This window comes from Chiloscyllium plagiosum, chromosome 23 (assembly GCF_004010195.1).
Source record: "Chiloscyllium plagiosum isolate BGI_BamShark_2017 chromosome 23, ASM401019v2, whole genome shotgun sequence".
In the NCBI taxonomy this organism is placed as follows: Eukaryota; Metazoa; Chordata; class Chondrichthyes; order Orectolobiformes; family Hemiscylliidae; genus Chiloscyllium; species Chiloscyllium plagiosum.
This window is the reverse complement of record NC_057732.1, coordinates 16,690,074-16,716,553: the sequence shown is the minus strand read 5'-3', so window position 1 is coordinate 16,716,553 and position 26,480 is coordinate 16,690,074. Positions and strand designations below refer to the sequence as shown.

General features: G+C 41.0%; 1 protein-coding gene across 3 annotated transcripts in view; it reads left to right on the top strand.

Moving 5' to 3' along the window:
* LOC122561654 (copine-8) overlaps positions 1-26,480 on the top strand; it is a 356,185-nt gene that overhangs the window by 64,346 nt on the left and 265,359 nt on the right. For all 3 annotated transcript variants that reach the window (XM_043713602.1, XM_043713603.1, XM_043713601.1), the window contains exon 2: positions 11,650-11,690. In XM_043713602.1, the coding sequence (XP_043569537.1) occupies positions 11,650-11,690 (41 nt within the window). The remainder of the gene's footprint in view (positions 1-11,649; positions 11,691-26,480) is intronic.

The window sequence follows — 26,480 nt, the reverse complement described above, 5'->3', positions numbered from 1 at the left end:
GGCCTCTCCACCTGTCTATCTCTTGGTCATAAATCCTAACTCAGTAAATACTTCAATCATTAATTCACCAGGTACCTTGTGTAATCACTTAGCTTGAGTCTCATTGATTTCTTGGAAATCCTGTTTTGATTCGCTGCTTTTATATAGTTGAAAGAAGTGAAACTATCACTGTATTCTAACAGGTAAAAGGCTTAACATACAATTAAATTTTCAATGTATATTTTCAGTTACATCACACTATAAATTTTTGCTACAAATTCTGTGTGTTAGGATTGAGCCCTCCACTACCACCTGATGAAGGAGCGTCACTCCGAAAGCCAGTGTGCTTCCAAATAAACCTGTTGAACTATAACCTGGTGTTGTGTGATTTTTAACTTTGTACACCCCAGTCCAACACTGGCATCTCCAAATCATTTATATAGTTGGGCTTCTCACCTTTAAAAAAAAGCAAGGAACTTTCATAGAACCGAATGTCTAAAACCCATTTACTTCTACTTTAGAACCCAAATGACCAAATAATGATAACATATTATAAATTCTTGGCACATTTTTGACTATGTTGATTTCTGGTTGAGCAATGACTCAAATTTTAAATTCTTATCCTCCTGTCCAAATCACTCAATGGCCTCAGTCTTCCTTTCTTGTGTGATCATGGCTAGACCAACCAATCTGGCTTCTTACGCTTCCCTTCACAGGCGGGAGCCATACTTCAGTCAACTAAGTAACTAAATATTGAAATTGTCTTCCCTCTTTGTTTTCCTTTTAAAACACTCCATTGATATTTGACCAATATTTAATTGCATGTCTAAACATGCAGTTCTTTGGATCAGTGTTAACATTTGCATCATTCTGATTGCACATCTGTGAAGCAGCTTTCACGTGCTAAAGGTCCTATATGAATACAAGTTGTAGTTGTTGTAAATATTATGCAGAAACTATTAGCCTGAAAGTACCTTGCAGGTTCTTTAAAGTCTGATGAAAATGATTACAAGACATGTGCACCTAAATATATAGTTAATTTATTAGCTTAATCTATTTAATATATAGACACACAAACTAATGAGCGAATCTATTCACTTACACTGCTTTATGCATATGCAATCTATTGATTCTCACTGTCTTTGTCTTCATGCCGGGGACTTTGGACGGTTGGTACTTGAAGCTGTATCTGATTCTATGCACTGGTTTCACAAGGCTCAGTCCAGTGGTGGAAGCCCATAGCATGGTCTCACGAGCTCAGTCCGATGAGGAAAATCCAACAAGTGAGACAAAATCTCTGATATGAGTACTGTTTTGGTTACGTGCTGTATCACCATTTTGTTGGACTTGTAACACTTTTCCAGAAATTCCACTGTGCAGAAGACAAGTTGAAAGCATCTCTAGGTGGCTCTGTGTTAACTACTTAAAAGAATGGTTCCCACAATCAAGGTTATGCAATTACCTTCCAGTTAAAACTGGCTGTTTTTGTTCACACCAGGCCTACTTTGATGTAATTTTCCATTTTCTTCAATTGCTTGCTATCATGTCCAATTATCCCTTAACCATTAACACTTAATGGTCTGGTTAGAGATATCACTTTTAAGCCCAACCCACAGTGTAGATAGAGATAATGTGGTTTTATTTCCTCTCACAGAGGGTTGTGAGCCTTTGAAACTCTCTTCCTCAAAAGACAGTTCAAGTAGAGCTTTTTGAATATTTTTAAGGCAGAGGTAGATAGATTCTTGATAACCGAAGAGGTGAAAGGTTATAGGAGATAGGTCAGAATGTGGTGAAATAAGATTGATCATTTTGAATGGTGGAGAGTCTCAAGGGGACGAATGACCTAATCCTGCACCTGGTCGTGTATTTCTTTGTTTGTATGTTCATACATAGTGGTTGGTTGCAGGCAATATTTCCCTGTCTAGATATAGTGTGTAAACTGCATCGATAGTTTTAAGACTCCCTTAGCTGCTGTCAACATTTACTTCTTCAAAATCCATAACTGCTGTAGATTCAAACTGACTGTTAGCTCCTGTTGAATGATGAAATGTTTACTTATGATTGTTCCAGTGACTTTCCTCCCAGAGGTATAACAGTCCCTTCAGTTTGATCAAATGGTTATGTGGCAAATGCTTCTGGTTAGCCAAACAACTGTAGACATTGACATTTATAAAAAGATATGATATTTTGTTACAGAAGTATGCCCTTCTGCCCAATTGGTCGTTTCTGACTTCTAAGCTGCATTCCAGCACAGTGTGGCCCCTTTAAGACTACTATTCAGTTGTAAGTCTGGGAAATCTTAAAGGGATCACGTGAAACGTGTTTCTCCCCTGCCTGACATTTTCCCATTTGCTGTGCACCCATGGAGACAATCAAACAAATATTGATGTTGAACTGCAAAAATACATTCTTGGACATGTGTTTAAAAATTTGTCAAAGAGGTATTAATAGTCAGTTTCAAAAGGACTTTTGAAAAGGCTGAGGCTATTTTTCCTGAAGTATTAGAGGCTGAGAGGTGACTTATAGAGGTTTATAAAGCCATGAGGGACATAGATAAGATAAATAGCCAAGATCTTTTTCCCAGGATAGCAGAGGTCAAAACTAGAGGGCATAGGTTTAAGGTGAGAGGAAAAAGATTTAAAAGGGGCCTGAGGGGCAACTTTTTCATGCAGATGGTGGTGTGTGTATGGAATGAGTTGCCAGAGGAAATTGTGGAGGTGGGTATTACAACAGTTAAAGTTGATGGGTACATGAATAGGAAGGGTTTACAAGGATATGGGCCAAATGCTGGCAAATGGGTCGAGATCAATGTAGCATATCTGGTCGGCATGGACGAGTTGGACCAAAAGGTCTGTTTCGATGCTGAATAACTCTATCACTTGGTTTGGCCGCATTTAGAATACTGTGTACGGTTCTAGGCACCACATTACCAAAAGGATGTGGACGCTTTGGAGAGGGTGCAGAGAAGGTTGATGAGGATGTTGCCTGGTATGGAAGGTGCTAGCTATGAAGAGAGGTGGAACGCGTTGCCAGCAGAGTTGGTAGAGGCAGGCATGGTAGGTTCATTTAAGATGCGTCTGGACAGATGCATGAGTAGGTGGGGAGCAGAGGGATACAGATGCTTCGGAATTGACTGACAGGTTTAGACAGTACATTTGGATCGGCTCAGGCTGGGAGGGCCGAAGGCCCTGTTCCTGGGCTGTAAATTTTCTTTGTTCTTTGTTCTTTGACTCTATGACTAAAAAGAGATCAAGAGTTTGAGGGAGAAATTCCATCTTTTAGAAGCTAGTTGACTGCAACATGGTTGCCGTTGGTGGGGCAAAGTACAAGAGATGAGCATTGAAGCTTCTCACTCACAGAGAGAACATCAACTGGGCTGAATTGTCATCTGAGTGCAGAGGTGCATGTTGCTGAATGAATAGCAGTGTTTAGCTTTTTTTTGAAGGAAGTCTGATTTCCCTCTGCATTGCCAACCCTATAACATACTCCTCCTTTTGTGGGTCAGGTATACCACATCTGCCTCCTCTACTGAGGTTGGTTTCTCCATGTTAAATGGGGATGAAAGTGGGAATTCCTCCTGCACATCATTTTCAGGGTTCTGGAAATCCATTAAATCATGTCAGCTTTGAGAACTTGTGAAGAAATGTAAAGCCCCCTGAGGAGTCAGGAATAACCTGAAAAGTGAAATATAACATGTTCTCACACTTTCAAATGTCACTCTTAGGCACCATAATGTAGATGTGTTTTTAATGCGGTGATTGATTCATCGTAGAGATCTGCCCTCCAATGATCCATTATCACTCATTACTGTATTTTTCCAATGGTGAAATTATCATAAGGTAGTGAAAAATGTGACAGTAAATCTTGTTGGCCTGTACTACTTTTTATACGTTGAATTAAATGGGATAATAAGTCTGACTGATTTGAAAAACAATCTGCATTTGATTCTTGAAACAAAACCTGAAAGAACTGTCCATTGATTGCCAGCCCTGTGCTCAGTATATCTCTGCACTGCCACTCCTCCTGCACTGACTTGCTTCTTCCAAACTGCCAGATAAGGATAAGACAACTGTCCCGGACAAAGTCTCACACAAGTCAAAAATGCAATTGTGAGCTGTCGAGTGGCCTGAACTTGCGAAACGAGCTCCTGAGGAACAACGTAGCCCATTATTTCCCACCATGTCCTTAATTATATTCAACTGTGACTAAATTTAATCTGAATAGACCATTCTTTGATCACCTGTTTGCATTTTACATTTGAATTAGTCAAGATTGAGAAATAGCTTTTTGATTCAAGCTATTGCTGAAATCCCAACATGGCAAAAGTTGAAATTTGAACTGTTGGCCATCATTGTTTCACAAAGATTTTGACAAGTTTATGAAAATATACTCCATAAAATCATAACCTGCCATTTAACCAAAGTATTGTGTTCATTTTCAATCAAAATGTTTCTAGGTCAAGAAATGAAAACCAAATACTTGTTACTTTGCAGTTTGTAATTTGTGCTATTTCTAATAAGTGGTAGATATTCACAGGAGGTGGAAGGCAAAGTAACATAATAATTGAAGAATTAATGCAGCCAAAGTCAGAGGATGTGAATAAAGGAAGCTAATCTTCAAGAGACACCCAGCCTTTTTTATTATTTAAATATTCATTTCATTAGAATTACAATTCTTATTTAAAAAAAGGTACATTTACATGAATTATACATTAATGCCAATTGATATCATTTCCATGCACCTTTTCAAAATAATGAACACATAATGATTTTGCTCCAATATGCAGCCCAACAGTCTGGAAATTCAATACAATTGAAGATAATCACAGGAAGTGCATCTATCAATTATTTGTTTGCAACAGGAGCATTCAGTGGCTTTTCTTTGTTCTTAACTTAATTATAAAAGTTGCCTTTATACAAGAGCACATTTTCTTGTTGTTAGTATTTGCTGAGCTGCATCACTTTTACTGCTGTGTTGGGAAAACTGTGGACTTGATCACAAAATACAAGCAGATTGAGGAAGTCATCACCAACTTTAAGGTCATTTAACTGGTCATTGGATAAACAAATGGATGATAATGGAATAGTATTGGTGCAATGGTCTTTAGATCGCTTTCACAGGTCAGTGCAGCATCGAGGGCCAAAGGACCTGTACTGCACTGTAATGTTCTATGTTCTATCTTATATACTGTCCCAGGTGGTGCTTTTAACTGGGACAATATTTGTGCTATCTGATTTACATTAAAAGAAGAGCAGGTTCCACTGTTCTATTAGTCAATGTTCATCTTCATTATAGCAGAGTGTTTGAGCATATATTCCATTTCTGTTTGTGGGATCTTGCTATGTGCAGTTTGGTTGCCAGGTTCAGCTACATTACAACAGTGCTGCACTTGAAAACTGTGCTTGTGGATGGGCTAGTACTCCTGAGATTATGCAGGCAACTGTGAAAGTTCCTTCTTTTATCTCAGGACTTGAGGAAATATGGATACAATTTTGTAAAAACAAAATAACACAGTGTTGGTTATAAACAGTAGATTAGTCAAAACCTGAAAAAGAAAACCTTGTTAATATTTCTGTTGGAACCCATCAGAAATGTCATTAGCTTCCAAAGGTTAGCTGGTCAACTTGATATTGACTTGAACAAGCACCATCTACTTATTACAAGAATATAAAAGTGACCTTTTTTATTTGTCTTGTGTTGCGAGTGTCATTGGCAATTATCATTGATTTTCCATGGGTGCCAGTGGTTGATAAGCAGTCTTTGAAGTGTAGGCACACCTACAGTTTTGTTAGAAAGTGAATTCCAGGATTTTGATGCGGTGGCAGTCATAGAAACTGCAGCTATCTCACCTCCTGATTCCCCATAGCCCGTCCATCATCTCCAAGCCAAAAGTGATGTGTGTGATGGAATACTCTCCACTTGCCTGGATGGTAGCAGATCCCAAAACACTTCTTAAGCTTGACATTATCCAGGACATAGCTGCCCACATCCACAAACATCCACTCCCTCCACCACTGATGCTCAGTGTCAGCAGTGTGTACCACCTATAAAATACACTGCAACAGTCCACCAAGGCTTTTTAGGCAGCACTTTCCAAACCCCAACCAATTGTGTATAGAAGGTCAAGGGCAGCAGATACATAGGAACACCAACATCTGCAGGTTTCCTTCCAATCTGCTCACTATTCTGACTTGGAAATATATTGCTTTCCTTCAATATGACTGTGAGAAAGTGAGGACTGCAAAAGTGCAGCAGGTCAGGCAGCATCAAAGGAACAGGAGAATCGACGTTTCGGGCATAAGCCCTTCTTCAGGAATGAGGAGGGTGCGCCAAGCAGGCTAAGATAAAAGGTAGGGAGGAGGGACTTGGGGGAGGGGCATTGGGAATACGATAGGTAGAAGGAGGTTAAGGTGAGGGTGATAGGCCGGAGAGGGGGTGGGGGCGGAGAGGTCGGGAAGAAGATTGCAGGTCAAGAAGGTGGTGCTGAGTCTGAGGGTTGGGACTGAGAAAAGGTGGGGGTAGGGGAAATGAGAAAGCTGGAGAAATCTGCATTCATGTTGGTCTGAATGTAATCTGGAGTCCAAGCGGGGTCAGTCGGTTCCGCAGACAGGTGCTGAGGAAGGACTGCAGGTTTGAATGCAGATTTCTCCAGCTTTCTCATTTCCCCTCCCCCCACATTTTCTCAGTCCCAACCCTCAGACTCAGCACCGCCTTCTTGACCTGCAATTTTCTTCCCGACCTCTCCGCCCCCAATCCCTCTCCGGCCTATCACCCTCACCTTAACCTCCTTCCACCTATCGTATTCCCAACGCTCCTCCCCCAAGTCCCTCCTCCCTACCTTTTATCTTAGCCTGCTTGGCACACCCTCCTCATTCTTGAAGAAGGGCTTATGCCCGAAACGTCGATTCTCCTGTTCCTTTGATGCTGCCTGACCTGCTGCACTTTTCCAGCAACACATTTTTAAGCTTCAATATTACTGAATCAACATCTTGGAATTCTCTCCCTTGAGGGCATTGTAGGTCTACTTACAGCACAAGGAACTCAGGAACTCAGTTCACCAACCCCTTCTCAAGGCAACTAGGGATCAGTAAGGAATGCTGGCTCAACTAGGGACATCCACATCCCACAAGTAGAATAAAATCAAGATAGTCTTCCAAGTCAGGATGGTGTGCAACTTGGAGGAGAAATGGGAGGTATGGTGTTCCGGGTTCTGCTGCCAGTGTCCTTTAAGGTGATTGTGGTTTTGGAAGGTGCTGTCATGGTGCCTTAGCAAGTTGCTGTAGAAAAAGTGGTAGATAGAATTCTAGAATCCCTACAGTGCAGAAGCAGGCTGTTTGGCCCATTGAGGCCACACTGACCGTCTGAAGAGTATCCCGCCCAGATCTTATCCCTGTAACCTTGCATTCCCCAATGGCTAACCCACCTAGCCTGCCCATCCCTGGACACTATGGGCAATTCAGCATGGCCAATCTGCCAAACCTGCACATCTTTAGACTGTGGGAGGAAACTGAAGCACCTGGAGGAAATCCACACAGACACAAGGCGAATATGCAAACGCCACACAGACAGTCATCCGAGGGCGGAATTGCACCGGGGTCCCTGGCGCTATGAGGCAGCAGTGCTAACTGCTGAGCCACTGTGCACTGGTTGATAGAGGGATTGCATTTTAAAGTTGGCAGATGGTGTACTGATTAAGTGGGCTGCTTTGTCTTGAATGCTGTTGAGCTTCTGAGTGTTGTCAAAGTTGCACACATCAAACAAGTGGACTGGATGAGATTGACTGGGGCATGGCTAGTGTTGGAGCACAAGTGTTCAATTGGGAGGTTGTCAGGGCCTAAAATCTTTGCTTTATTCAGTATTTTTGGCTATTTATTGACATTCACGAAGAAAATTGTTTTCTGTCAAGACTAGCATTGATAATTGTGGAGTCCTCAGCAGAAGACTGAAATCCATTTTGATAGTTTTGACTGAAGAGGAGAAATGTACCTGGTCAACATTCATTCCTCAACTGTTATGCCTGTGAATTTATGAAGAAGATGGACATTTTAATTTTAAAAAGTAGCATGGAATATGAACTATTTGCCATGGGAAGATGGACTTTGGAGTACCTCACGATATAGATTACAGAGGGTGAACATCTCTGAATGGGATGAACAACTATAATCTGATCAATTTTGTACAAATTCAATGCAAACAGATGTCTTTACCTGCACATGAAAATAAAGCATACCTGAACCGTCTTTAAATTTCCCTGTTCACACAGGGGTTAGGTTCACAGTGCATTTTATAAGGCAGGGTGGAGTTTGTGAGGAGTATGGATGAAGAGACAGGTTGAAAATGTGTTGCTGGAAAAGCGCAGCAGGTCAGGCAGCATCCAGGGAACAGGAGAATCGACGTTTCGGGCATAAGCCCTTCTTCAGGAATCAAGAGACAGGTTGGTTAGGAAGTCTGACTCAGTTCTTCAACCTAATAACGCAGCTCAAAATCACCTCATTCCACAAACACCTCATCACCCTTTTATTTACCCTCAGATCACCATATCTCCTTAGTTTGCTTCTTTTTCAAATTCTTTAGTGTGTTTCACTAACTGAAGATGTATTGTCATGCACAATGGTGATCAATCTCAAACTACCTTTACAGAACATCATCAGTACAATAAAAATACAGCCAGATTACAATGCAACATCTCATTGTGGTAATTGAAGGTGTGAAAGCATTTAATACTTAGCTTTCAGAATCATCTGACCCCTCAGCCAGCTTCCCCACAGTGGTTACATACACTCCAACCTGCTCCTATTTTTAGGGCTTACTGGAGCCGACACCTTCATCTGAAAATAATGTGCAGGAGAAATTACAGCATTTCTAGGACTGCCTTTGCATGCAATGCATTTTCAACCCACCAAAAAAGCCACATGAAAATGCAGTATGGTTGGAAAGGCCGAGGAGAATTTATTTTCCACCATTTATGGCCTGTTTGGCACCTTCTGCTAGGAGATACAAATCTGACCTTTGTCTTCAGCAAAAGAGCAGCATTGTTCAATTTGTTACCAGTAAAGGCTTTATTTGCAATTTGTTCAACTTGGAATAATTGGGTACAAACCAACATCAGATGCTGTTCAATATATAATTTATTCTGTCTGTTCTTTCTGCCATTTCATGTGTATTTTTACTGATACATTGTGCAAGTAAGGGAAAAGTTCATTTCATGTCTCAGCATTGTTACGGCCTTTTCATTATCATATTGTAAAAATTTCTCATAGAGTCATGCAACACAGAAACAGACTCTTCAGTCCAACCAGTCCATGCCAAATGTAATCCCAAGTTAAATTGGTCCCACCTGCCCGCTCCTGACCCATATCCCTCCAAATTTTTTTTATTCATGTACTTGTTCACATGTCTTTTAAACACTGTAATTATACCCACATCCACCACTTCCTCAGGAAGTACATTCCATACATTCCACATGCTAAACACCCGCAGTGTAAATTATTTTAACTTCATTTATTTTTTAAATTTCTCTCCTCTCACTTTAAAATGTGACCTCTACTCTTGAAATTCTCCACCGTGGGGAAAAGACAACTACCATTAACTCTATCTACAGAGGAACCTCGATTATCCGAACGTCTTGGGTGAGGAGTATTTTGCTTGGATAATCGAATGTTCAGATAATCGAATGCTGGTTAATTCGGTTTAGCCAAGCATCGGGACCTTGCGATTTGTCTGGATAATCTGAAATTTGGATAATCGGATGCTGAATAATCGAGGTTCCTCTGTATACCTCTCATTATTTTATAAACTTCTTTCAGGTCTCCTCTCAACCTCCTACGCTCCAGTGAAAATAGTCCCAGCCTATCCAGCCTTTCTTTATAACTCAAACCTTCCATATCTGACAACATCCTGGTAAATCTCTTCTGAACCCTCTCATAAACTAATTTTCATTGGAGTCCCTCTCATCTTATGTTTTGTTCTGCATTGACTTTTTTTATTTCAATAATTTAAAATGCCATACTGGATTTCCAGTTTCCTATTATCAAATTGTCACTGCCTTCTGAAAATGCACAGAAGAAACCTTCATGTGTTTGACTTTGTTCTTATAAAAAGTCACATTGATAAATAATAACTAACAAGACTCTGAACCCTTTCATTGGGCCAATTGGGATTTTATGGCTGGTTTTAAGACTGGCCTAAATTCTGAAAATTGTACCTAGTTTTGAAAATGAAACAAATGGTCATTATTTTAGAGCAATGTTTTTATGTACCTGTAATAAACTTAACATATTAAGTTGCATTTGTTGAATGGCATTTCATGTAGGTAATTCCAGCATTTTTTGAAGCTGTAAATGGAAAGCATAGGTGATACTATTCAATCCTGTACTTTCCTTTCTCTTGTGATGAGCCAACTATTTGTTAATGCATCAACCCACTTCAATATTGTGAAGAAACTTTAACTTTGCAATGCTTCCAATCAATAAATTATTGAGAAAGATCAATTCTTTATTTTTGTCCCCAATTTTGCTTTCTTGTTTAATGTTTCTTTTATTTTAATTTAATTTTCTATGTCACATATGCTGTTGTTGCAACTAAAGAACACTAAGACTTTAAGATATAGGAGCATAATTAGGCCATTTGGCCCATCAGATCTGCTCCACCATTTGATTATGGCTGATATGTTTCTCAACCCTATTCTCTCGCCTTTTCCCATAATTCTTGATCCTGTTACCAATCAAGAACTTATCTATCTCTATCTTAAATACACTCAATGACTTGGCCTTCACAGCCTTCTGTAGCAATGAGTTCCAAAGATTCATTATCATCTCATTTCTAAAGGGTCGTTCTTCATGCTGAGGCTGCCAACATAGTTGGAAACTTTGCATACTTGTTTGGGACTGGCTGTCAGATTTGATGAGAATATTGCCATTTGACATGTAAACTTTGGTTGTAATTATTGCAAAGCTAATGAAGTGCATGTCTCTGTGCCCTAAACAAATTAGTTTGAGCAGTTTCATCTGGGTTCTCTGAGATAAAGCCCACCCCATAATGTTACATTTCTGGTTGCTTGTTAATTGACAATTTTGTATAGGACTTTCTGACAACCAGAAAAGTTAGAATTAACAAGGGTTTCAATCCTTTTTTGTCTACCTGAACTGCTAGTCTGCTCATCATAGCCCAATTCCTGAACATAACGTTAGGTTACTCTTGGTGCCTCATTAAGTACTTGCTTTTGCTTCTGTCTTCATCGGCATCTCATCACACATTTAATAGCCTTTAGACAAAACAATTCTGTTTGACTTCTATTTTTAATGTAACTTCCTAACATTTATTTTACCCAAATGCTTGAAATCTCTAATTTAGGCAAACTGTTCTATATGGCAAATTTACCAATCTCAGAAATCTCACTCAGGCTTGTATAGCAGAAAGAAGTATTTTGTGAAACAGTGTGGGGGTCACGGTGCAATGGTGTGCTTTGATATGGAGCTTGTCTGACAATTGGTAAATCTTGCCTATAGACAATGCTGAGTTCAAGTATTTAGAGGCTATAATTTGACATGACATTCCAACTAAAGTATTTCAAGCTATGGCAGGAAATCTGCAAAGCTGTTGCATATTTTTCTTACAATTTAAATATTAAACATGAGCTCTTGTTTAATGACAAATTTTGTTTCTCCACAGGAATCTTTTGGACAGAGATACATTTTCTAAGTCGGATCCAAGTAAGTAACTGGAGATTATTATAAACTATCTTTAGCCTGTATGATCAACAATTAAGATAGTCTTAGCAATACTCTGTGAATAACTTCCTGTTACTATAAACCACAAATGCATATTTTGTTTCCTACTAAAGAGATAATCATTTTAATAAGATTTGCATTGTAACATTTCAAGTACCTATCCTGAACTGGAGGAAAGGACTGGATGATTTATTCTGTGATTTATTTCTTTATTCTTGTAAATTGATAATCCATCACGTGACAGGCTCAATATAAATGAATGGGAATATGGATAATAAATTTGCTAAACCAGGAAGGCTGTTAGGTAGGGTCCAGAGACCCAGATAATATTCTGGGGATCTGGGTTCAAATCCCACCATGGCAGATGGTGCAATTTGAATTTAATGAAAATAAAATCTGGAATTAAGAGTCTAATGATGACTGTGAATCCATTGTCGATTGCCAGAAAAATCCATCTGGTTCACTATTGTCCTTTAGGGAAAGGAACTGCTATCCTTACCTGGTCTGGCCTGCATGTGACTCCAGACCCACAGCAATGTAGTTGATCCTTAACTACCTTCTGGGCAGTTACGGGTGAGTATTAAATGCTGGCCTTGCTAACGATGCCCTTGTCCCATGAATAAATGAAATAAAACCATGGGTATGGATCTATTTTTGTAAAGAGGTTTAAAAATATCTAGGCCGGTTTTTACAGAACCATGACTTAAAACTAATATGTGTCAGAGAGCAGGTTTGCAAGTCTGCTGAAATGCTAATGGTAGTCTGTTTATATTGTGCTTGTTTACAACAGGGAAGAGAAAATATTGGAAGCCATTAGCTTGTCTTTGGGTTTAGAATGGTCAAGGATTGGCTTAAGCTTAGAAATACCGAGAGATGGAAAACTTCTGGGTCATTCAAAGATATGCAGATTCTCCTCGGAAAAGGAAAATATCAGAGTAGCTCAGGAAATAGGTTACCTCAGTGAAAGAGTATAGTTTTTAAAACTGCAAGACCACAAGTGTCTGACTGGAATCCTATGTATTATTAAAAGACTGAGAAAGTTTAAGCACTCTTCTGTGTGACTATTCAGGGAGAATTCTCCAGTTCAAAGGACTAGAATGGAGATAAAGCAACTAATTCAAACCTACAGATTTGATAGAGAATATAAATGTTTCTGGATTTGAGGACCTGTGGACTGCTGGTATTAGGGAATAGATAGGATTTTGTTTTGCCACGTGTTTTGCAATCTTTCAAACAATATTCTGTTTAGATAGCTTGGTATAGTTTGTTTTATATTTTATTTCTTTTGTGAAATAAACTCTTGTCTTATTTTTTTAAACTGAATCTGTGGCCTGTGTACTTCTGTTTCAGTGAAAGGCCACCCATTAAAGTAACAAAGAACAAACTATAATCTATCAGCCCAGCTTTTGTTCTGGGATCTGATTTATGCAGTAGTACCACCAGCTGGGATCATAACAACTGATATTAGATTACCAACAGTACGGAAAAAGGCCCTTCAGCCCAACAAGTCCACAAAGACCCTCTGAAGAGCAACCCACTCAGACCCATTCCCCTATATTTACCTTGACTAATCCACCTAACATTATGGACAATTTAGCACAGCCAATTCATCTAAACTGCACATCTTTGGATTGTGGGAGAAAACCAGAGCACCCAGAGGAAACCCATGCAGACACAGGGAGAATGAGCAAACTCCACATAGACAGTTGCCTAAGGCAGGAATCGAAACCAGGACCCTGGTGCTGTGAGGCAGCAGTGCTAACCACTGAACCACAGTGCTACCCCAAATATATCGTTATGTTTGAAAAGGTAGAAGGTAATTCTTTAAATGGAAAGAGGATAGAAAGTCAAATTCAGTGTGGATTAGAGAAGGAACTTTTGTTATTTACAATGTTCATTACTGATTTAGCTAGTCTAGATCTGTTGATATTGGCAGCTGTTTTAGACAAAATATTGCACGTTGGGATCATGCAGAAGCTCTGACAGTATTGACAGTAGGGGAACTGGTCAGGAAATTGAAACATCTGATGGTCAAATATACATCATCTGGAACCCTTTAAAAACAATCCCAAACTCCAAGTTAAACTTCAGATGATTATGATTTACTAATCTGAATAGTTAGCCAGGAAAAGTGAGAGGAATTAAAACCTACTCAACCCGTGGCTAACTGTAACACTAACCCTGATCTCCAAATCATCACTGACCCCAGTCACAAGGTAGTGACCCCAGAGCTTGCACTAATATCTAACGCCCTGAACCTCCACTATTAACCCAAGAACAATCTCCTGTCCTTGACCAGAATGACAACATTTGTGTGAGACATGGAGACTCAGTGGTTAGCACTGCTACCTCACAGCTTCAGGGACCTAGGTTTCATTCCAGCCTTGGGTGACTGTCTTTGTGGACTTTGCATGTTCTCCCAGTATGTGTGTGGGTTTTCTCTGTGGTGCATCGGTTTCCTCCCACAGTCCAAAGGTTAGGTGGATTGGCCTTGCTAAATTGCCCATAGTGTCTAGGAATGTGCAGGCAAGGTGGATTACCCAGGGCGAAATGCAGGATTACAGATGGGGGTGCTGGGGTTGGGTCTGGGTGGGATACTTGCAGAGGGTCGGTTCAGACTTGATGGGTTGAATGGCCTCTTTCTGCACTGTAGGATTCCCTAATTTGACATGAAGGGAGGATTTGACCAAGTGTGGCGTCAAGGAACCCTAGAGTCAATGGGAATCCAATTAACATCCTCGTGGTTACCATTGACCAGAAACTGAAAGGGACCAACTATATAAATACTGTGACTACAGAGCAGGGCAGGAATTCTGCTGTGAATAAATCATCACCTCTCTCCCAAAGCCTGGCAAGAACATGAAGTTCCAAGAAGCTTGACACCATCCAGGACAAAACATCCCACTTGATTGGCATCCTATCCATCACCTTCAACAATCGCTTCCTTCACCACTGGCGCACACTGGCAGCAATGTGTACGATCTACAACATGCACTGCCATTACCCACAAGAACTGTTCCTAAATGTTCCTAAACCAGTTAAAAGGACAAATGAATGGCTGCAAATTATTCTGACTCTGACCTGGAAATATATTACCGTTCCCTGACAGTCACTAGGTCAAAATTCTGGAACTCCCTTCCTAACAGCACTGTGGATGTCCCCATTCCCTGACAGTTGCAACAGTTCACTAAGCAGCTCAGCAATAGTTTCTCAAGAGCTATTAGAGATGAGCAAAAGTCACTCACATTTAATTAGCAAATGAAATAAAAACACAAAGAAACTTTTTTGACACACGCACTAAACAACCCCACCGCCCTGTGGTCGAACGCTTCAACTCCCCCTTCCACTCCACCAAGGACATGCAAGTCCTGGGCCTCCTCCACTGCCAAATTCTAGCCACCCGGCACCTGGAGGAAGAACACATCAATCTTCCACCTTGGGACCCTCCGACCACAAGGGAGTAATGTCGATTTCACCAGTTTCCTCATCTCCCCTCCCCTCAACTTATCTCAGATCCAAGCCAACTTGGCACCACCCTCTTGAACTGTCCCAACTGTCCATCCTCCTTCTCTCCTATCTGCTCCACCCTCCACACCCCCCCACCTTCATCTACCTATCGCACTCCAAGCTACCTTCCCCCCAGCTCCACATCCCCTCCCATTTATCTTTCAGCCCCCTTGGGCTCCCCACATTCCTGATGAAGAGCTTATACCCAAAACATCGACCCTCCTGCTCCTCAGATGCTACCTGATCTGCTGTGCTTTTCCAACATCATACTTTTTGACTCTGATCTTCAACATCTGCAGCCCTCACTTTCTCCCACTAAGAAGCTTGCAAACTGAGCAATAATTGAATTTTTAACAAGATACGAGGGGATGCATTTTAACAGACAAAGCAAGATGTGCATAAAGTAAGAAATTGTAGAAAAACAAATAGTTCAAACAGAGGTACTGGTGAACAAATCATTAATAGCAGCAAAGTAGGTCATTGTAGGTCAGCAAAGCAACTAAAATGTTAACAAAGCACTGAACAAAAAGTAAAGAATTGGAGAAAGTGTGGAAAGCATTGCAGGGATGGTACCAAGTTGAGAGATTACAGTTAGCAGGTTGGGGCATTTTCCTTCAGAGAATCTTGAGAAGAGGTCTTTAATATAATAAATGAATTGGCCAGGGTCAATTTGGCAGTAATGTTTCCACATGTGGCAGAAACCACAGGTAGGAGCCAGAAGTAGAAAAATAGTTATTTGATAAGGAAGTAAAGAGAAATTTCTTCATTCAGGACGTGTACATTGTAGAACTTGTGACCACAGAAAGTGGTTAATATGCAAATAATTTAGATGGTTTCAAGAGATAACGAGATAAAAATGCAAGAACTGAGGGAACAGAAAAATGAACTGAAAGATTGAAATGAGGTAAATGGAATGGGAGGAGACTTGGGTTTTATGCCACATACATCACAACTGTAGGGACAATAGCGTGTTTATTTTTGTACATTGCGTGAGCTAACTTTTCCCCAAAATAACTTTGGGACTTTATGGAAGATTTCTCTCCGTGAGCTTGAGTGAGTTTTCTCACTCAATTCACACTGCTCACCTTGCTGTATATGCACCACTACCTCAGTGACACTGTGTCCACGTTATTGTGCACTCCCCAGAGGCAAATTATTCGCTACAGCCAGGACCTTTCAGAATTTCCACTGCTGACACCATAACTGAAGCCCAGTTGTGTACCAGGGCAATTGGTGCCAGCCAGGATTGGCTCTTCATTATACATGGAGTGGGAAAGCAATGAAAAAAAACAACTTCTAGTGGCACTAGTAACACTTCATTGCAAATAGAAGTTCACATTGTTACTATATTACATCACTTGTCTGATCAATTATTATTGTAATTGCAACTACAAGAATCAAGCTACACAGGTTATACTTAATGACAGAGCTTGCTATAACCCTGTCGAAGGGAGTGCTGCTCTCCTCCTAACTCCCAACATATTGGAACATCTTTTCATTTTTAATTTGGGAGAATTGCATGTTGGAAAGTCTTCAAACAGCTAAAAACATTAACTTTTATTGAAGAAGAACAAAAGTGAAGAAAAATCTAACAAAAAAGCTGCACTTTCTTTTGGGAATGAACAGGAGCTTCTTGCCTTTCAAGCAACAATAAATTTATAGTTAGTGGATCTTCATCATCCAAACAACATCTGGTAGAAAATGAAGTCCCATCTGGCTTGTTCCATTTGACGTTGCACCACTCTACCATGGTGAAGGTGATGTTCCTCTTGCTCAGTGTTCTCTTGTTCCTCCTCAGAAGACTGCTACTTCTCTCCCAAATCTTCAGGATCCAAAACATCCCCTCTTTGTTTGCTCCAGTTGGTAGAGCACATCATACAAGGATCATGTGGCACACTCTATCTGAATTGTACTCACAGCCTCCTCAGAAACAAACATTGGAATCTCATTTTCAAGGACCCTTATCTGCTCGTCTTAGCAATTAAGGAGGCAATTAAGGCCACGTTGTATCTACACAGCCTCAGTCTGGCGGTTGTGAATGGAGCCATCACCCCGGTCACAGAAAGCAACCCTTTGTCTCACAGTAACTAATCTTGTAAGGCATCCAGCTCTTGAGACAAAGCAGGAAAATGAGAGTTCTCAAGGATATGGCCTTCAGAGTGGCTTTTAGGATACTTGGCACATATGTCTGAGATGGTGTACCAATGATCTCCGTGATGACTTGTAAATTGATAAAATGGACCCCTTTTCTGTTGAAGAAGTCAGCTGCATAATGATGTGGCACTCTCAACACAATATTTGTACAGCCTATAGCCTGGACCTGGGAGGAAGCAGCCATGCTATCCAGGTTGCAGGATTCACCATGTTGCAGGGAAATGAGATGAAGCAATGTGATCTGGTACAAGTTGAATTAGTAACATTCTTTGGTCCAGTTGAGGGTTAAGAGTTCCCACACAATTACCCACTGGATCCTTGGAAGTAATAAGTTACAAAACCGTTCAGTGCAGTTGTCACCTTGATGGCCGGCCATCCCTTCAAGCCACATGCTCCACTCCAGCAGTTGACAAAGTCATGCCACAGCATCCGAGGATGTCCTCAGTCTGTGGTAGCACTGCACTTTGCTCGTAGATCTGGAAGAAGCTCTAGGGACCTTCAGCTGCGATGTCTTCATGTGGAGACTGTTAGGCAGTTACTGTAGGTTGCTGCGCTGGTCCTCAGCTTACTGGTGCATCTGGTGGGCCTCAATTTCTCTGTGCCTTCATTGTACCATTGTTACAGTGATGATGATCCCTGCTGTGCCTGGATTAATTGGTCACAGTTCCAATGAACCTATATGGGGTAATATCACAAACAGGACAGATCCTTACTAATCTGTGCAGTCAACACTCATATCACACACAACTGACAGTGTAACTGGCAGTTAGACACACCAGTTTACTTGTTACGTTCTCTTTCATCATGTTCTCTCTCCTCTCCCCCCATCCTAGTGGGACTGTCTTCTCTTTCAAGTACAGCAGTTAGACACACCATTGTTCTGTCATTCTCACAGTCTGATCACTTAAACTGAACTATCTTCCTTGGATTCCTGTCTGACCCATTGTGATCTCCAGCATTTGTTGTTTTCAGTACAGATTTCAGCATCTGCAGTAATTTGTTCCAACAGTGTAGCATAATCCTTGATACAGTGGGCCATGGAGGACTTCGACAAGGAGTGCCATGGGATGCCTGCACATGGACCTTTTTACATAATGGATCTTATTCCAAAGCATGCAACACCAACCATGTTGCAAAAATACAGTCGGAGTTTGAAAGTGTGATAGGATCACTTAAAACGTTTTTCAGGCTCCTCTACCCACAGTTCCACATCATCTAAGAAAATCATTATTGTATATAAGAACATGTTGTCAAATACTTTATTTAAGGTGAGAAGGAATCATCACTGTGCTCATCTGTAGCCTGTGAGATATTGGTTTGTCTTTGTGAATTGTGACCAACAGGCAAGAACTTTAAGATCACCTGAGATCACTCCTGATTCACAGAGCTGCTTATGATCAATCTGCAATGACAAGGTTAGGATTGCTTGTGCCCAGGGTTTGTATCCCACACGGTTGGACACTGCATGTATTTCATGCAGGAGGCTAAGATTACAGATGTCTTCAACCCTGTGTTGTGTAAGTGCTTGAAAAATGAACTCATCCCTTAAAGGTCCACACATCACTCACAAATACCGTCCATGTGCTCAAACAGGAAGAAAACACTTATCCCACAAACTCCTCACAGCCAATTTCCATTTCCAATGCACATTTATGATTCACTGGAATACAGAAAGCACGCAGATCACATTTGGCAGAGCGAGTCACAGACTCAGCCTGGTAACCAGGGCCCCCCAAGTCTCCATGTTTCATTCTTCCTTGATGTTGAGTTTGTCAGTACTTAGCTTTCACACACATCTTTTAGTTATGACATCATATCTAAACAATATTCCCCAAGCCCCTGCCTGACAGATGAGAATGTAGGAGGCATGGTTAGTAAGTTTGTGGATGACACTAAAAGTGGTGCATAGCGGACAGTGAAGAAGGCTGTCTAAAAGTATCTTGATCAGCTGGGCCAATGGGTCAAGGAGTGGCAGATGGAGTTTGATTTAGATAAATGCAAGGTGTTGCATTTTGGTAAGACAAACTAGGGCAGCACTTACATAGTTAATGTAGAACCTGGGAGGAGTCATCGAACAGAGAGACTTAGAGATGTGGATACGGGACTCCTTGAATGTGGCATCACAGATAGACAGGATGGTGGACAATGATTGGCATGCCTGCCTTCAGTTGGTAAATATGTTCACTAAAGGAGTTGGGACATCATGTTGCAGTTGTACAGGACGTTGGTGAGGCCACCTTTTGGAGTATTGTGTATAATTCTCATTGCTGTTCTATAGGAAGGATATTATTAAACTGGAAAGGGTACAGAGAAGATTTACAAGGATGTTGCCAGGACTGGAGGGTTTGAGGGAGAGGCTGGATAGGCTGGGATTTTTTTTTCATGGAGCATTGGAGGCTGAGTGTGTTGACCTTATAGAGCTTTTATAAAATCATGAGGTGATAGATAAAGTGAATAGCCAAGGTATTTTCCCACAGTGGGGAAGTCCAAATCTAGAGGCATAGTTTAAGGTGAGAGGGGAAAGATTTAAAAGGGATCTGAAGGCCAATGTTTTGACACAGATGATGGTGCATATGTGGAATGAACTGCTAGAGGAAGTGGTAAAGGTGAATTCAATTACCACATTCAAAAATGACTTTGGGACAGGTACATGAATAATAAAGGTTTAGAAAGAAATGGGCCAAACACAAGGACGAGTTCAGTTTAAGAAACCTGTTTGGCATGGACGATGGGTCTGTTTTGTGTTGTATGACTCAATGACTCTGTTTTCTAAGACACTGTCATTTCCCAGCCTTATATAATGAAATGCCTCCCTTCACAATTATTGCCCCTCCACATCCCACCATACTGCCTCCAATCCACACAATTAACATCCCAAACATCTAAACCATAGCAATGGCCCCTGATAACCTCCTGAACTTCACTGATCTGACCCCAAGGACTAATGGTGACCCACAGGCATGATCAATTGGGGCACATAGTCTGACTGATGAGTGACTGGGTTCCTGACTGATCTCTGTGCAGGTTTCTGACCGACATATTGCACTTTGGTGAACTGTGGCTGAATTGCACTGGACCTGCCCAACTAGCCAGGTTCACTGTCTGTATTGTGTTGATACAGACTCTCTGACACTGACAACCCAAAGTGGCCAACTGACTATGTCTAAACTTCTAGACTGTTAGTGGACTGTGCTAGAAAGCTCTGACTTGATCAGTGATTACTCCCCTTGGAGTTTGGTTGAAGCATTTCCAATAAGTTTGCCATGTCAATTGCTGGCACATAGTTAAGGTATGACAATGACACAATGTGCTGTACAGCAACATGTCCTGTGCTAAAAGTAAAGACAAGTCACGAATACTGTGAGTCTTTAAGCTTTGGCCAAGGGGCCAATGCGTGAAAAGGCAAGGCAGAGATGCTGTGTGCATCCAAGTAGTTGCAAAGTGAATGAACGCAAACACAGAAAAACAGAAATTGCTGGAGAACATCAGCAGGTCTGGCAGCATCTATGGAGAGAGAAATATGTCCAGTGACACTTCTTCAGAACTAGACTTAAAATGCTAACTCTGCTTTCTCTACACAGATGCTGCCTGAATTTCTCCAGCAATTTCTGTTTTGGTTTCAGATTTCCAGCATCTGCAGTTTTATTTATCATATAAGAGCAGCCTTGAGATACACCATGGCCTAATCCATGAGATAATCACTTGTTAGAGGAACATAGGAACAAAATTAGGCCATTCAGGCTATTGAGTCTGCCTTAGCATTCAATCTAATCACGGCTGATTGAGTGTTTCACGTTCTTTTTCCAGTCCCATACCCTTGTATGCCACCGGTCATTGAAATTTATCAATCTCTATCTTAAAACATATTCAAAGACAGGGTTTTCATTGTCCTCTGTAGTGGATAATTCTAAGGGTTCACAATTTTCTGTGTGTAAAGTGTTGTGGCAGCAACATTATAATGAAGGCTACTGATGCATTTGAATATGTAGCATTGAATCACAGAACAGTATTGTAAGTGGGTGGGCGATGTGCCACGATGATATGGAGAGGTTGGCACTTCTCTGATGCCAACCTTCATTAGTGAGATGCTGTGGAGGGGCATTTGGTTTATGGGTGGTTGCTGCCCACGAAGGCTGCCCTAAGATGTTGGTGTCTGCCCTCCAAGACAGTGAGCTGGTGTTGCCAAGAACACACTCTGACTTTATTGTCAGGAATTGTCACTGTCTGGTTTCTATGTCGAGAATAGGAAATCCCATATCCATAAGGTGTTAGTGAAATGTTGATGAATTCAAATAGGCCTTTCCCAGCTCTCTTTTCTTCCAGTTCAAAACTTGGTTGCAGTATCAATTTTTTTTTTCTTGACACCAATAATCGTATTTTACTGATCTTGCCTTATTTTTGCAACTGACTCTCCAATGCCCACATCGTTCAGGGATTGGGAAGGTTCTGCCCATTGAGTTATGCTTTTTAATCCTGCTTCTTTTTCTTATTCCAACACATTTTCAAAAAGGCCAGATCCTACAAATTATTTTCTATATTACATTTCCTTTACTGTGAATTAAAAACTTAAAAATTCTGGTCAAAATGAGGGAATGAACTGCAGCTTAGTTTCAGTGTCATATTGATTTGAAATTAATTTTTAATTTTCAAAACTAAATAACTTTGGATAATTATGCTATTTAATGTGGATAATATCAAAATGGAATGTTTGAAAATGTTTATAATATTAATAATTTCAAAAACACTAGGTGAATTATTTGATCTGTCCCAGACAAGATGGAGTTGTGAATTGAACAATTATTACTGTCTTCTCTCCTCCCCATAACAGGAGCTTGTTTTTTTTTCTTACTTTCCTTTCATTTTTAAAAATAGCTGGTATCTGTCTTCAAAGCTTGTCTGAAATCCAGTCTATAATGACCCATAACAAATTCTCTAGGGTTAAAAAAAAGTAAGTAGTTATTCTTGCATTCAAAACCTGGGAGAAGAGTTCATCACACACATTCACGCAGACATACATTTGAGAAAGAAAGAACAGAAAAGTAAAAGAGAAAAGCTACAAACTACAAATTACGGAAACTCAAAGATATCTGGGTCTGTTCTTGTGGGTTAGAGAAACCAAGAAGTGCAAGTCCAGTTAAGGTTCTTTCAATAAATTGAGCACAGCTACAGGAGCTTAGACACAGTCATATTGCTGTTGAAGGTCTAATTGTAAACTGTAAATTATAGGCATAATTCAAACACAAGGATTTGTAGGCGAGATTGCTGCATCAGCCAGTTCTTCATAAAGGGAGTCATTGAAACCCATTGTTAGTTATCTTACTCTTTTGCAAACATCAGACTTTTGTGAGATATGGAGATCAGAGGCAGTTATTTAGTTGAACTGGGACTGTTTCCTGTTCTGTTGTTATAAAAAGAAACTTATGAACAAATGTAGAAGTAAAGATAGTTTAAACAAACCAGTAGCTTCAGCCATGTTATTGAGATTACAATGATATAGTTGTGATGCAACAAAAGGAATTGCTAGAAAAAGTCAGCAGCTCTGGAGTATCTGTGAGGAGTAAGCAGGGTTTTGAGTCTAGTGGCGCTTCAGCATAACTAATGTGGTTTGGATGCTTCCTTATCAGAAATTACTGGTTGTTTGAAGCAGAAATGTACAGACATTTGCAGTAAGATTACTAACAGTGGGCTCCCTTTGTGAAAAACTGGCTGATGCAGCAATCTCGCCTACAAATCCATGTGTTGGCGATTCATAAAGTGCAAAGAGTGTCATAATTCAGGGAGTACATGTAAACTCTTATCTGCTGGTTGCTGCTGGTCAGAATTTTATGGAGGTTGTGTTCAAATGGCATCCATGTTGTCAAGTTTCCATTGCTAAAGAAAAGTAAAGCAAGAGAATAATAAACCAGATTTAAATTAGGGTCTCTCTCTTCCTGCCCTTTAAGTATTATAGGTAAAAGTAATATCATAGAGTGATAGAGATATACAGCACAGAAACAGACCCTTTGGCTCAACCAGATATCCTATATAAATCAACTCCCATTTGCCAGCACTTGGTCCCTATCCCTCTAAGCCCTTTCTATTCAGATATCATTCAGAAGTCTTTTAAATGTCATAATTGTACCAGCCTCCACTACTTCCTCTGGCAAATCATTCTATCCATGCGTCACTCTCTGCATTGAAAAGTTGCCCCTTAGGTCCCTTTTAAATCTCTCCCCTCTCCCCTTAATCCTATGCTCTCTAGGTTTGGACTGCCTCACTGTGGGGAAAAGACCTTGTTTATTTACCCTATCCATGACCCTCATGATCTTATAAACCACTGCAAGATCACCCCTTAGCCTCTGACCGTGCAGGGAAAATAGCCCAGCCTATTCAGCCTCTTCCTATAGCTCAAACCCTCCAATCCTGGGAACATCCTTCTAGATCTTTTCTGAACCTTTTCAAGTCTCACAACATGCTTCCTATAGGAGTTGCATGCAATATTCCAAAACTGGCCTAACCAATGTCCTGTACAACCGCAACATAACCTCAAAATTTCTATACTCAATGCTCTGAACAACATAGGAAAGCATACCAAATGTCTTCTTCACTATCTTATCTACCCTGTGACTCAACTTGCAAGGAACTATGAACCTGCATTCCAAGGTCTCTTTGTTTAGCAACACACCCCGGGATCTTCCCATTAATTGTATAAAGTTCTGCCCTGATTTGCGTTTCAAAATGCAGCATGTCATACTTATCTAAATTAAACTCCATCAGCCACTCCTTGGCCCATTGGCGTATTTTAACTAGGGTTGATATGACTTTTGTGAAAACCTATATGGATTGACGGTATGTGGACATGGCCCATTAATGTTTCTATAAGTGAATGTGCAGGCCCTGGATTTTCCAATGGCTAGACAGTTGTTATTCCAGTAGATGGGAGTTGTGCATGGAGACTCTACAGAATCCCCTTGGTCGCAGATTCCGAAGGATATGCCCAGGAAATTGAAGATTCTGATGGGAAATTCTCCTGAGCCTGGAACTTTCTGAAAGTATCCATTTAAATTGTAGGTTTGGCCAATTCCAATGAAACTAAGTAAATGATTACTCAGGAAGTGCGAATGTATTAAATATAATGAGTAGAACCTTATAGCGGTCTGAACGATGTGAACTATGATGAGATTTGTGGCAGTATCAGACAAGAAGGTGAATGGGGTATATGTGAACAGTATCAGAGTACGATAAGCCATAGTGTAGAAGGGATGGTTAGTGGCTTCCACACGGGGAGCAAAGAAGAGTAAGGTGTGTATCATTAAAGAGTTTTGGAAGGACAGTTGCAGGTGAAGTTCAATATGATGGATCTCCACATGGCAAAGGTGCAAGGAATGAGTGGAAATGGGCAGCTGAGGCAATGTGAGAGATAGCAGGGCATAGAGGCTCTGAGGATGTGTGGTTACCTGGCAACCAAGTGGAGCCTGGTACTGGCGGTGTCCAGCATGAACTGTGTTTCCTATCATTATTTTCAGCTCCCTAGATATGAAATACTGTACTACTGGAAAATAACTAGGACAATGTTCAGGGCGGGCAGAGTCAGTGTCACTTGATGGTCAAGGAAGGAACAAATACATGAAGTATCCGTGCAAAAACTTGAGCTACGTTTAATTTGCAATCATTTCATTGGCCATTTGCTACTTGGGATGAAGGTGCTTCGGAGTCAGGTGTTGGTGAAAGATGAGTTTCACCATGCCATCTGTGCTTACTGCTTAAGCATTGGCATCTCAATGAAATTGAAATAATGACTTAACAAAGTGACCAATGCTGGCATTATTTGTGCAATTTTCAGAAGTACTGTGGGTAGTGCACTCTATCACCTCACCATCTGACAGGTAAGTGTAACGATTGTTGAGAAGTGAGAAGTTGAATGACTGGGTAGTTTTGAGATGGGAAGGGGATTAGAGCGTAGCAGGCACTCACTTTTGATGTAATGTTCTGGTCCCTCAGCTAGTGTGGTATGTACTGAGGCTGCTAATGAATGAATGATGGAGACATGACCATTGTTATTGGAGTGCAGCACATCTCATTTTATCGTTGTTTACAAGGCATTTCACCGATTACTCTTCTGACACCTAAGAACCTCCTTCATTCCTTGTGTTTCTAAACTGGATCATTTCCACTGAGAGTCCTGGGCCCTTCTGTTGGTAGGATGTTAGTTTCTACAGTAGCCTTTTAGAGAAGATGACATTGCATGCAAGAGGGACAGTGCCAACAGCAAGCACAGGAACAGTAGCAAGTCACTGTGCAGGATGAAGTGTTCATGGAGAGGTCCCAGCCACAGGGGGCCTCCGGAGGTGTGGGGATGTACAGAATGTCCGGAGATTTCCAAGCGTAACTCCATTTCCTGGGAATGAGCCAGGCTTAGTCCTGTCTCTTTTTATCCCACAGTTGGAACTGTGCTGGATATTGTTGTAGCTGAGGTCTGCAGGAGTGGGAGACTGTCCCTTCTGGTGGTTGCGAAGGTGACGGCTGCTCTGAACCTCTGTGTGACTGGCTCCTTCCAGAGAACAATGGGTGACTGTGTGTGTGGACTCTCAGTTGTGCACCCACTGATGTATCAGGACAGTGACCGATGTGAGGTCAAACTGGTTCATTTTGTTTCCCCATGAGGAGATCAGGGCTGTAGCCTGAACAGTAGGATTCAGGAACATGGCTGGGATCCCCCAGGTACAGGGTACCATTAACTGCACACACTTGGCACTGAGAGGGATGTATCACAACACTGCAGAATTCCATTCCATTGATGTTTGGGTGATTTGCAATCACTGTTACCACTTCCGGGAGGTGTGTGCCCACTGTCCTGACAGCTGCCATGACTCCTATGTCCTGGAGCACTGTCATGTACTTCATGCAAGTCAAGGACCCTATACCATAGGCTGGTAACTGGGGGACAAAGAGTTAAAACAATGACTGCAGATGCTGGAAACCAGATTCTGGATCAGTGGTGCTGGAAGAGGACAGCAATTCAGGCAGCATCCGAGGACAGGCAAAATCGACGTTTCGGGCAAAAGCCTTTCATCAGGAATAAAGGCAGAGAGCCTGAAGTGTGGAGAGATAAGTTAGAGGAGGGTGGGGGTG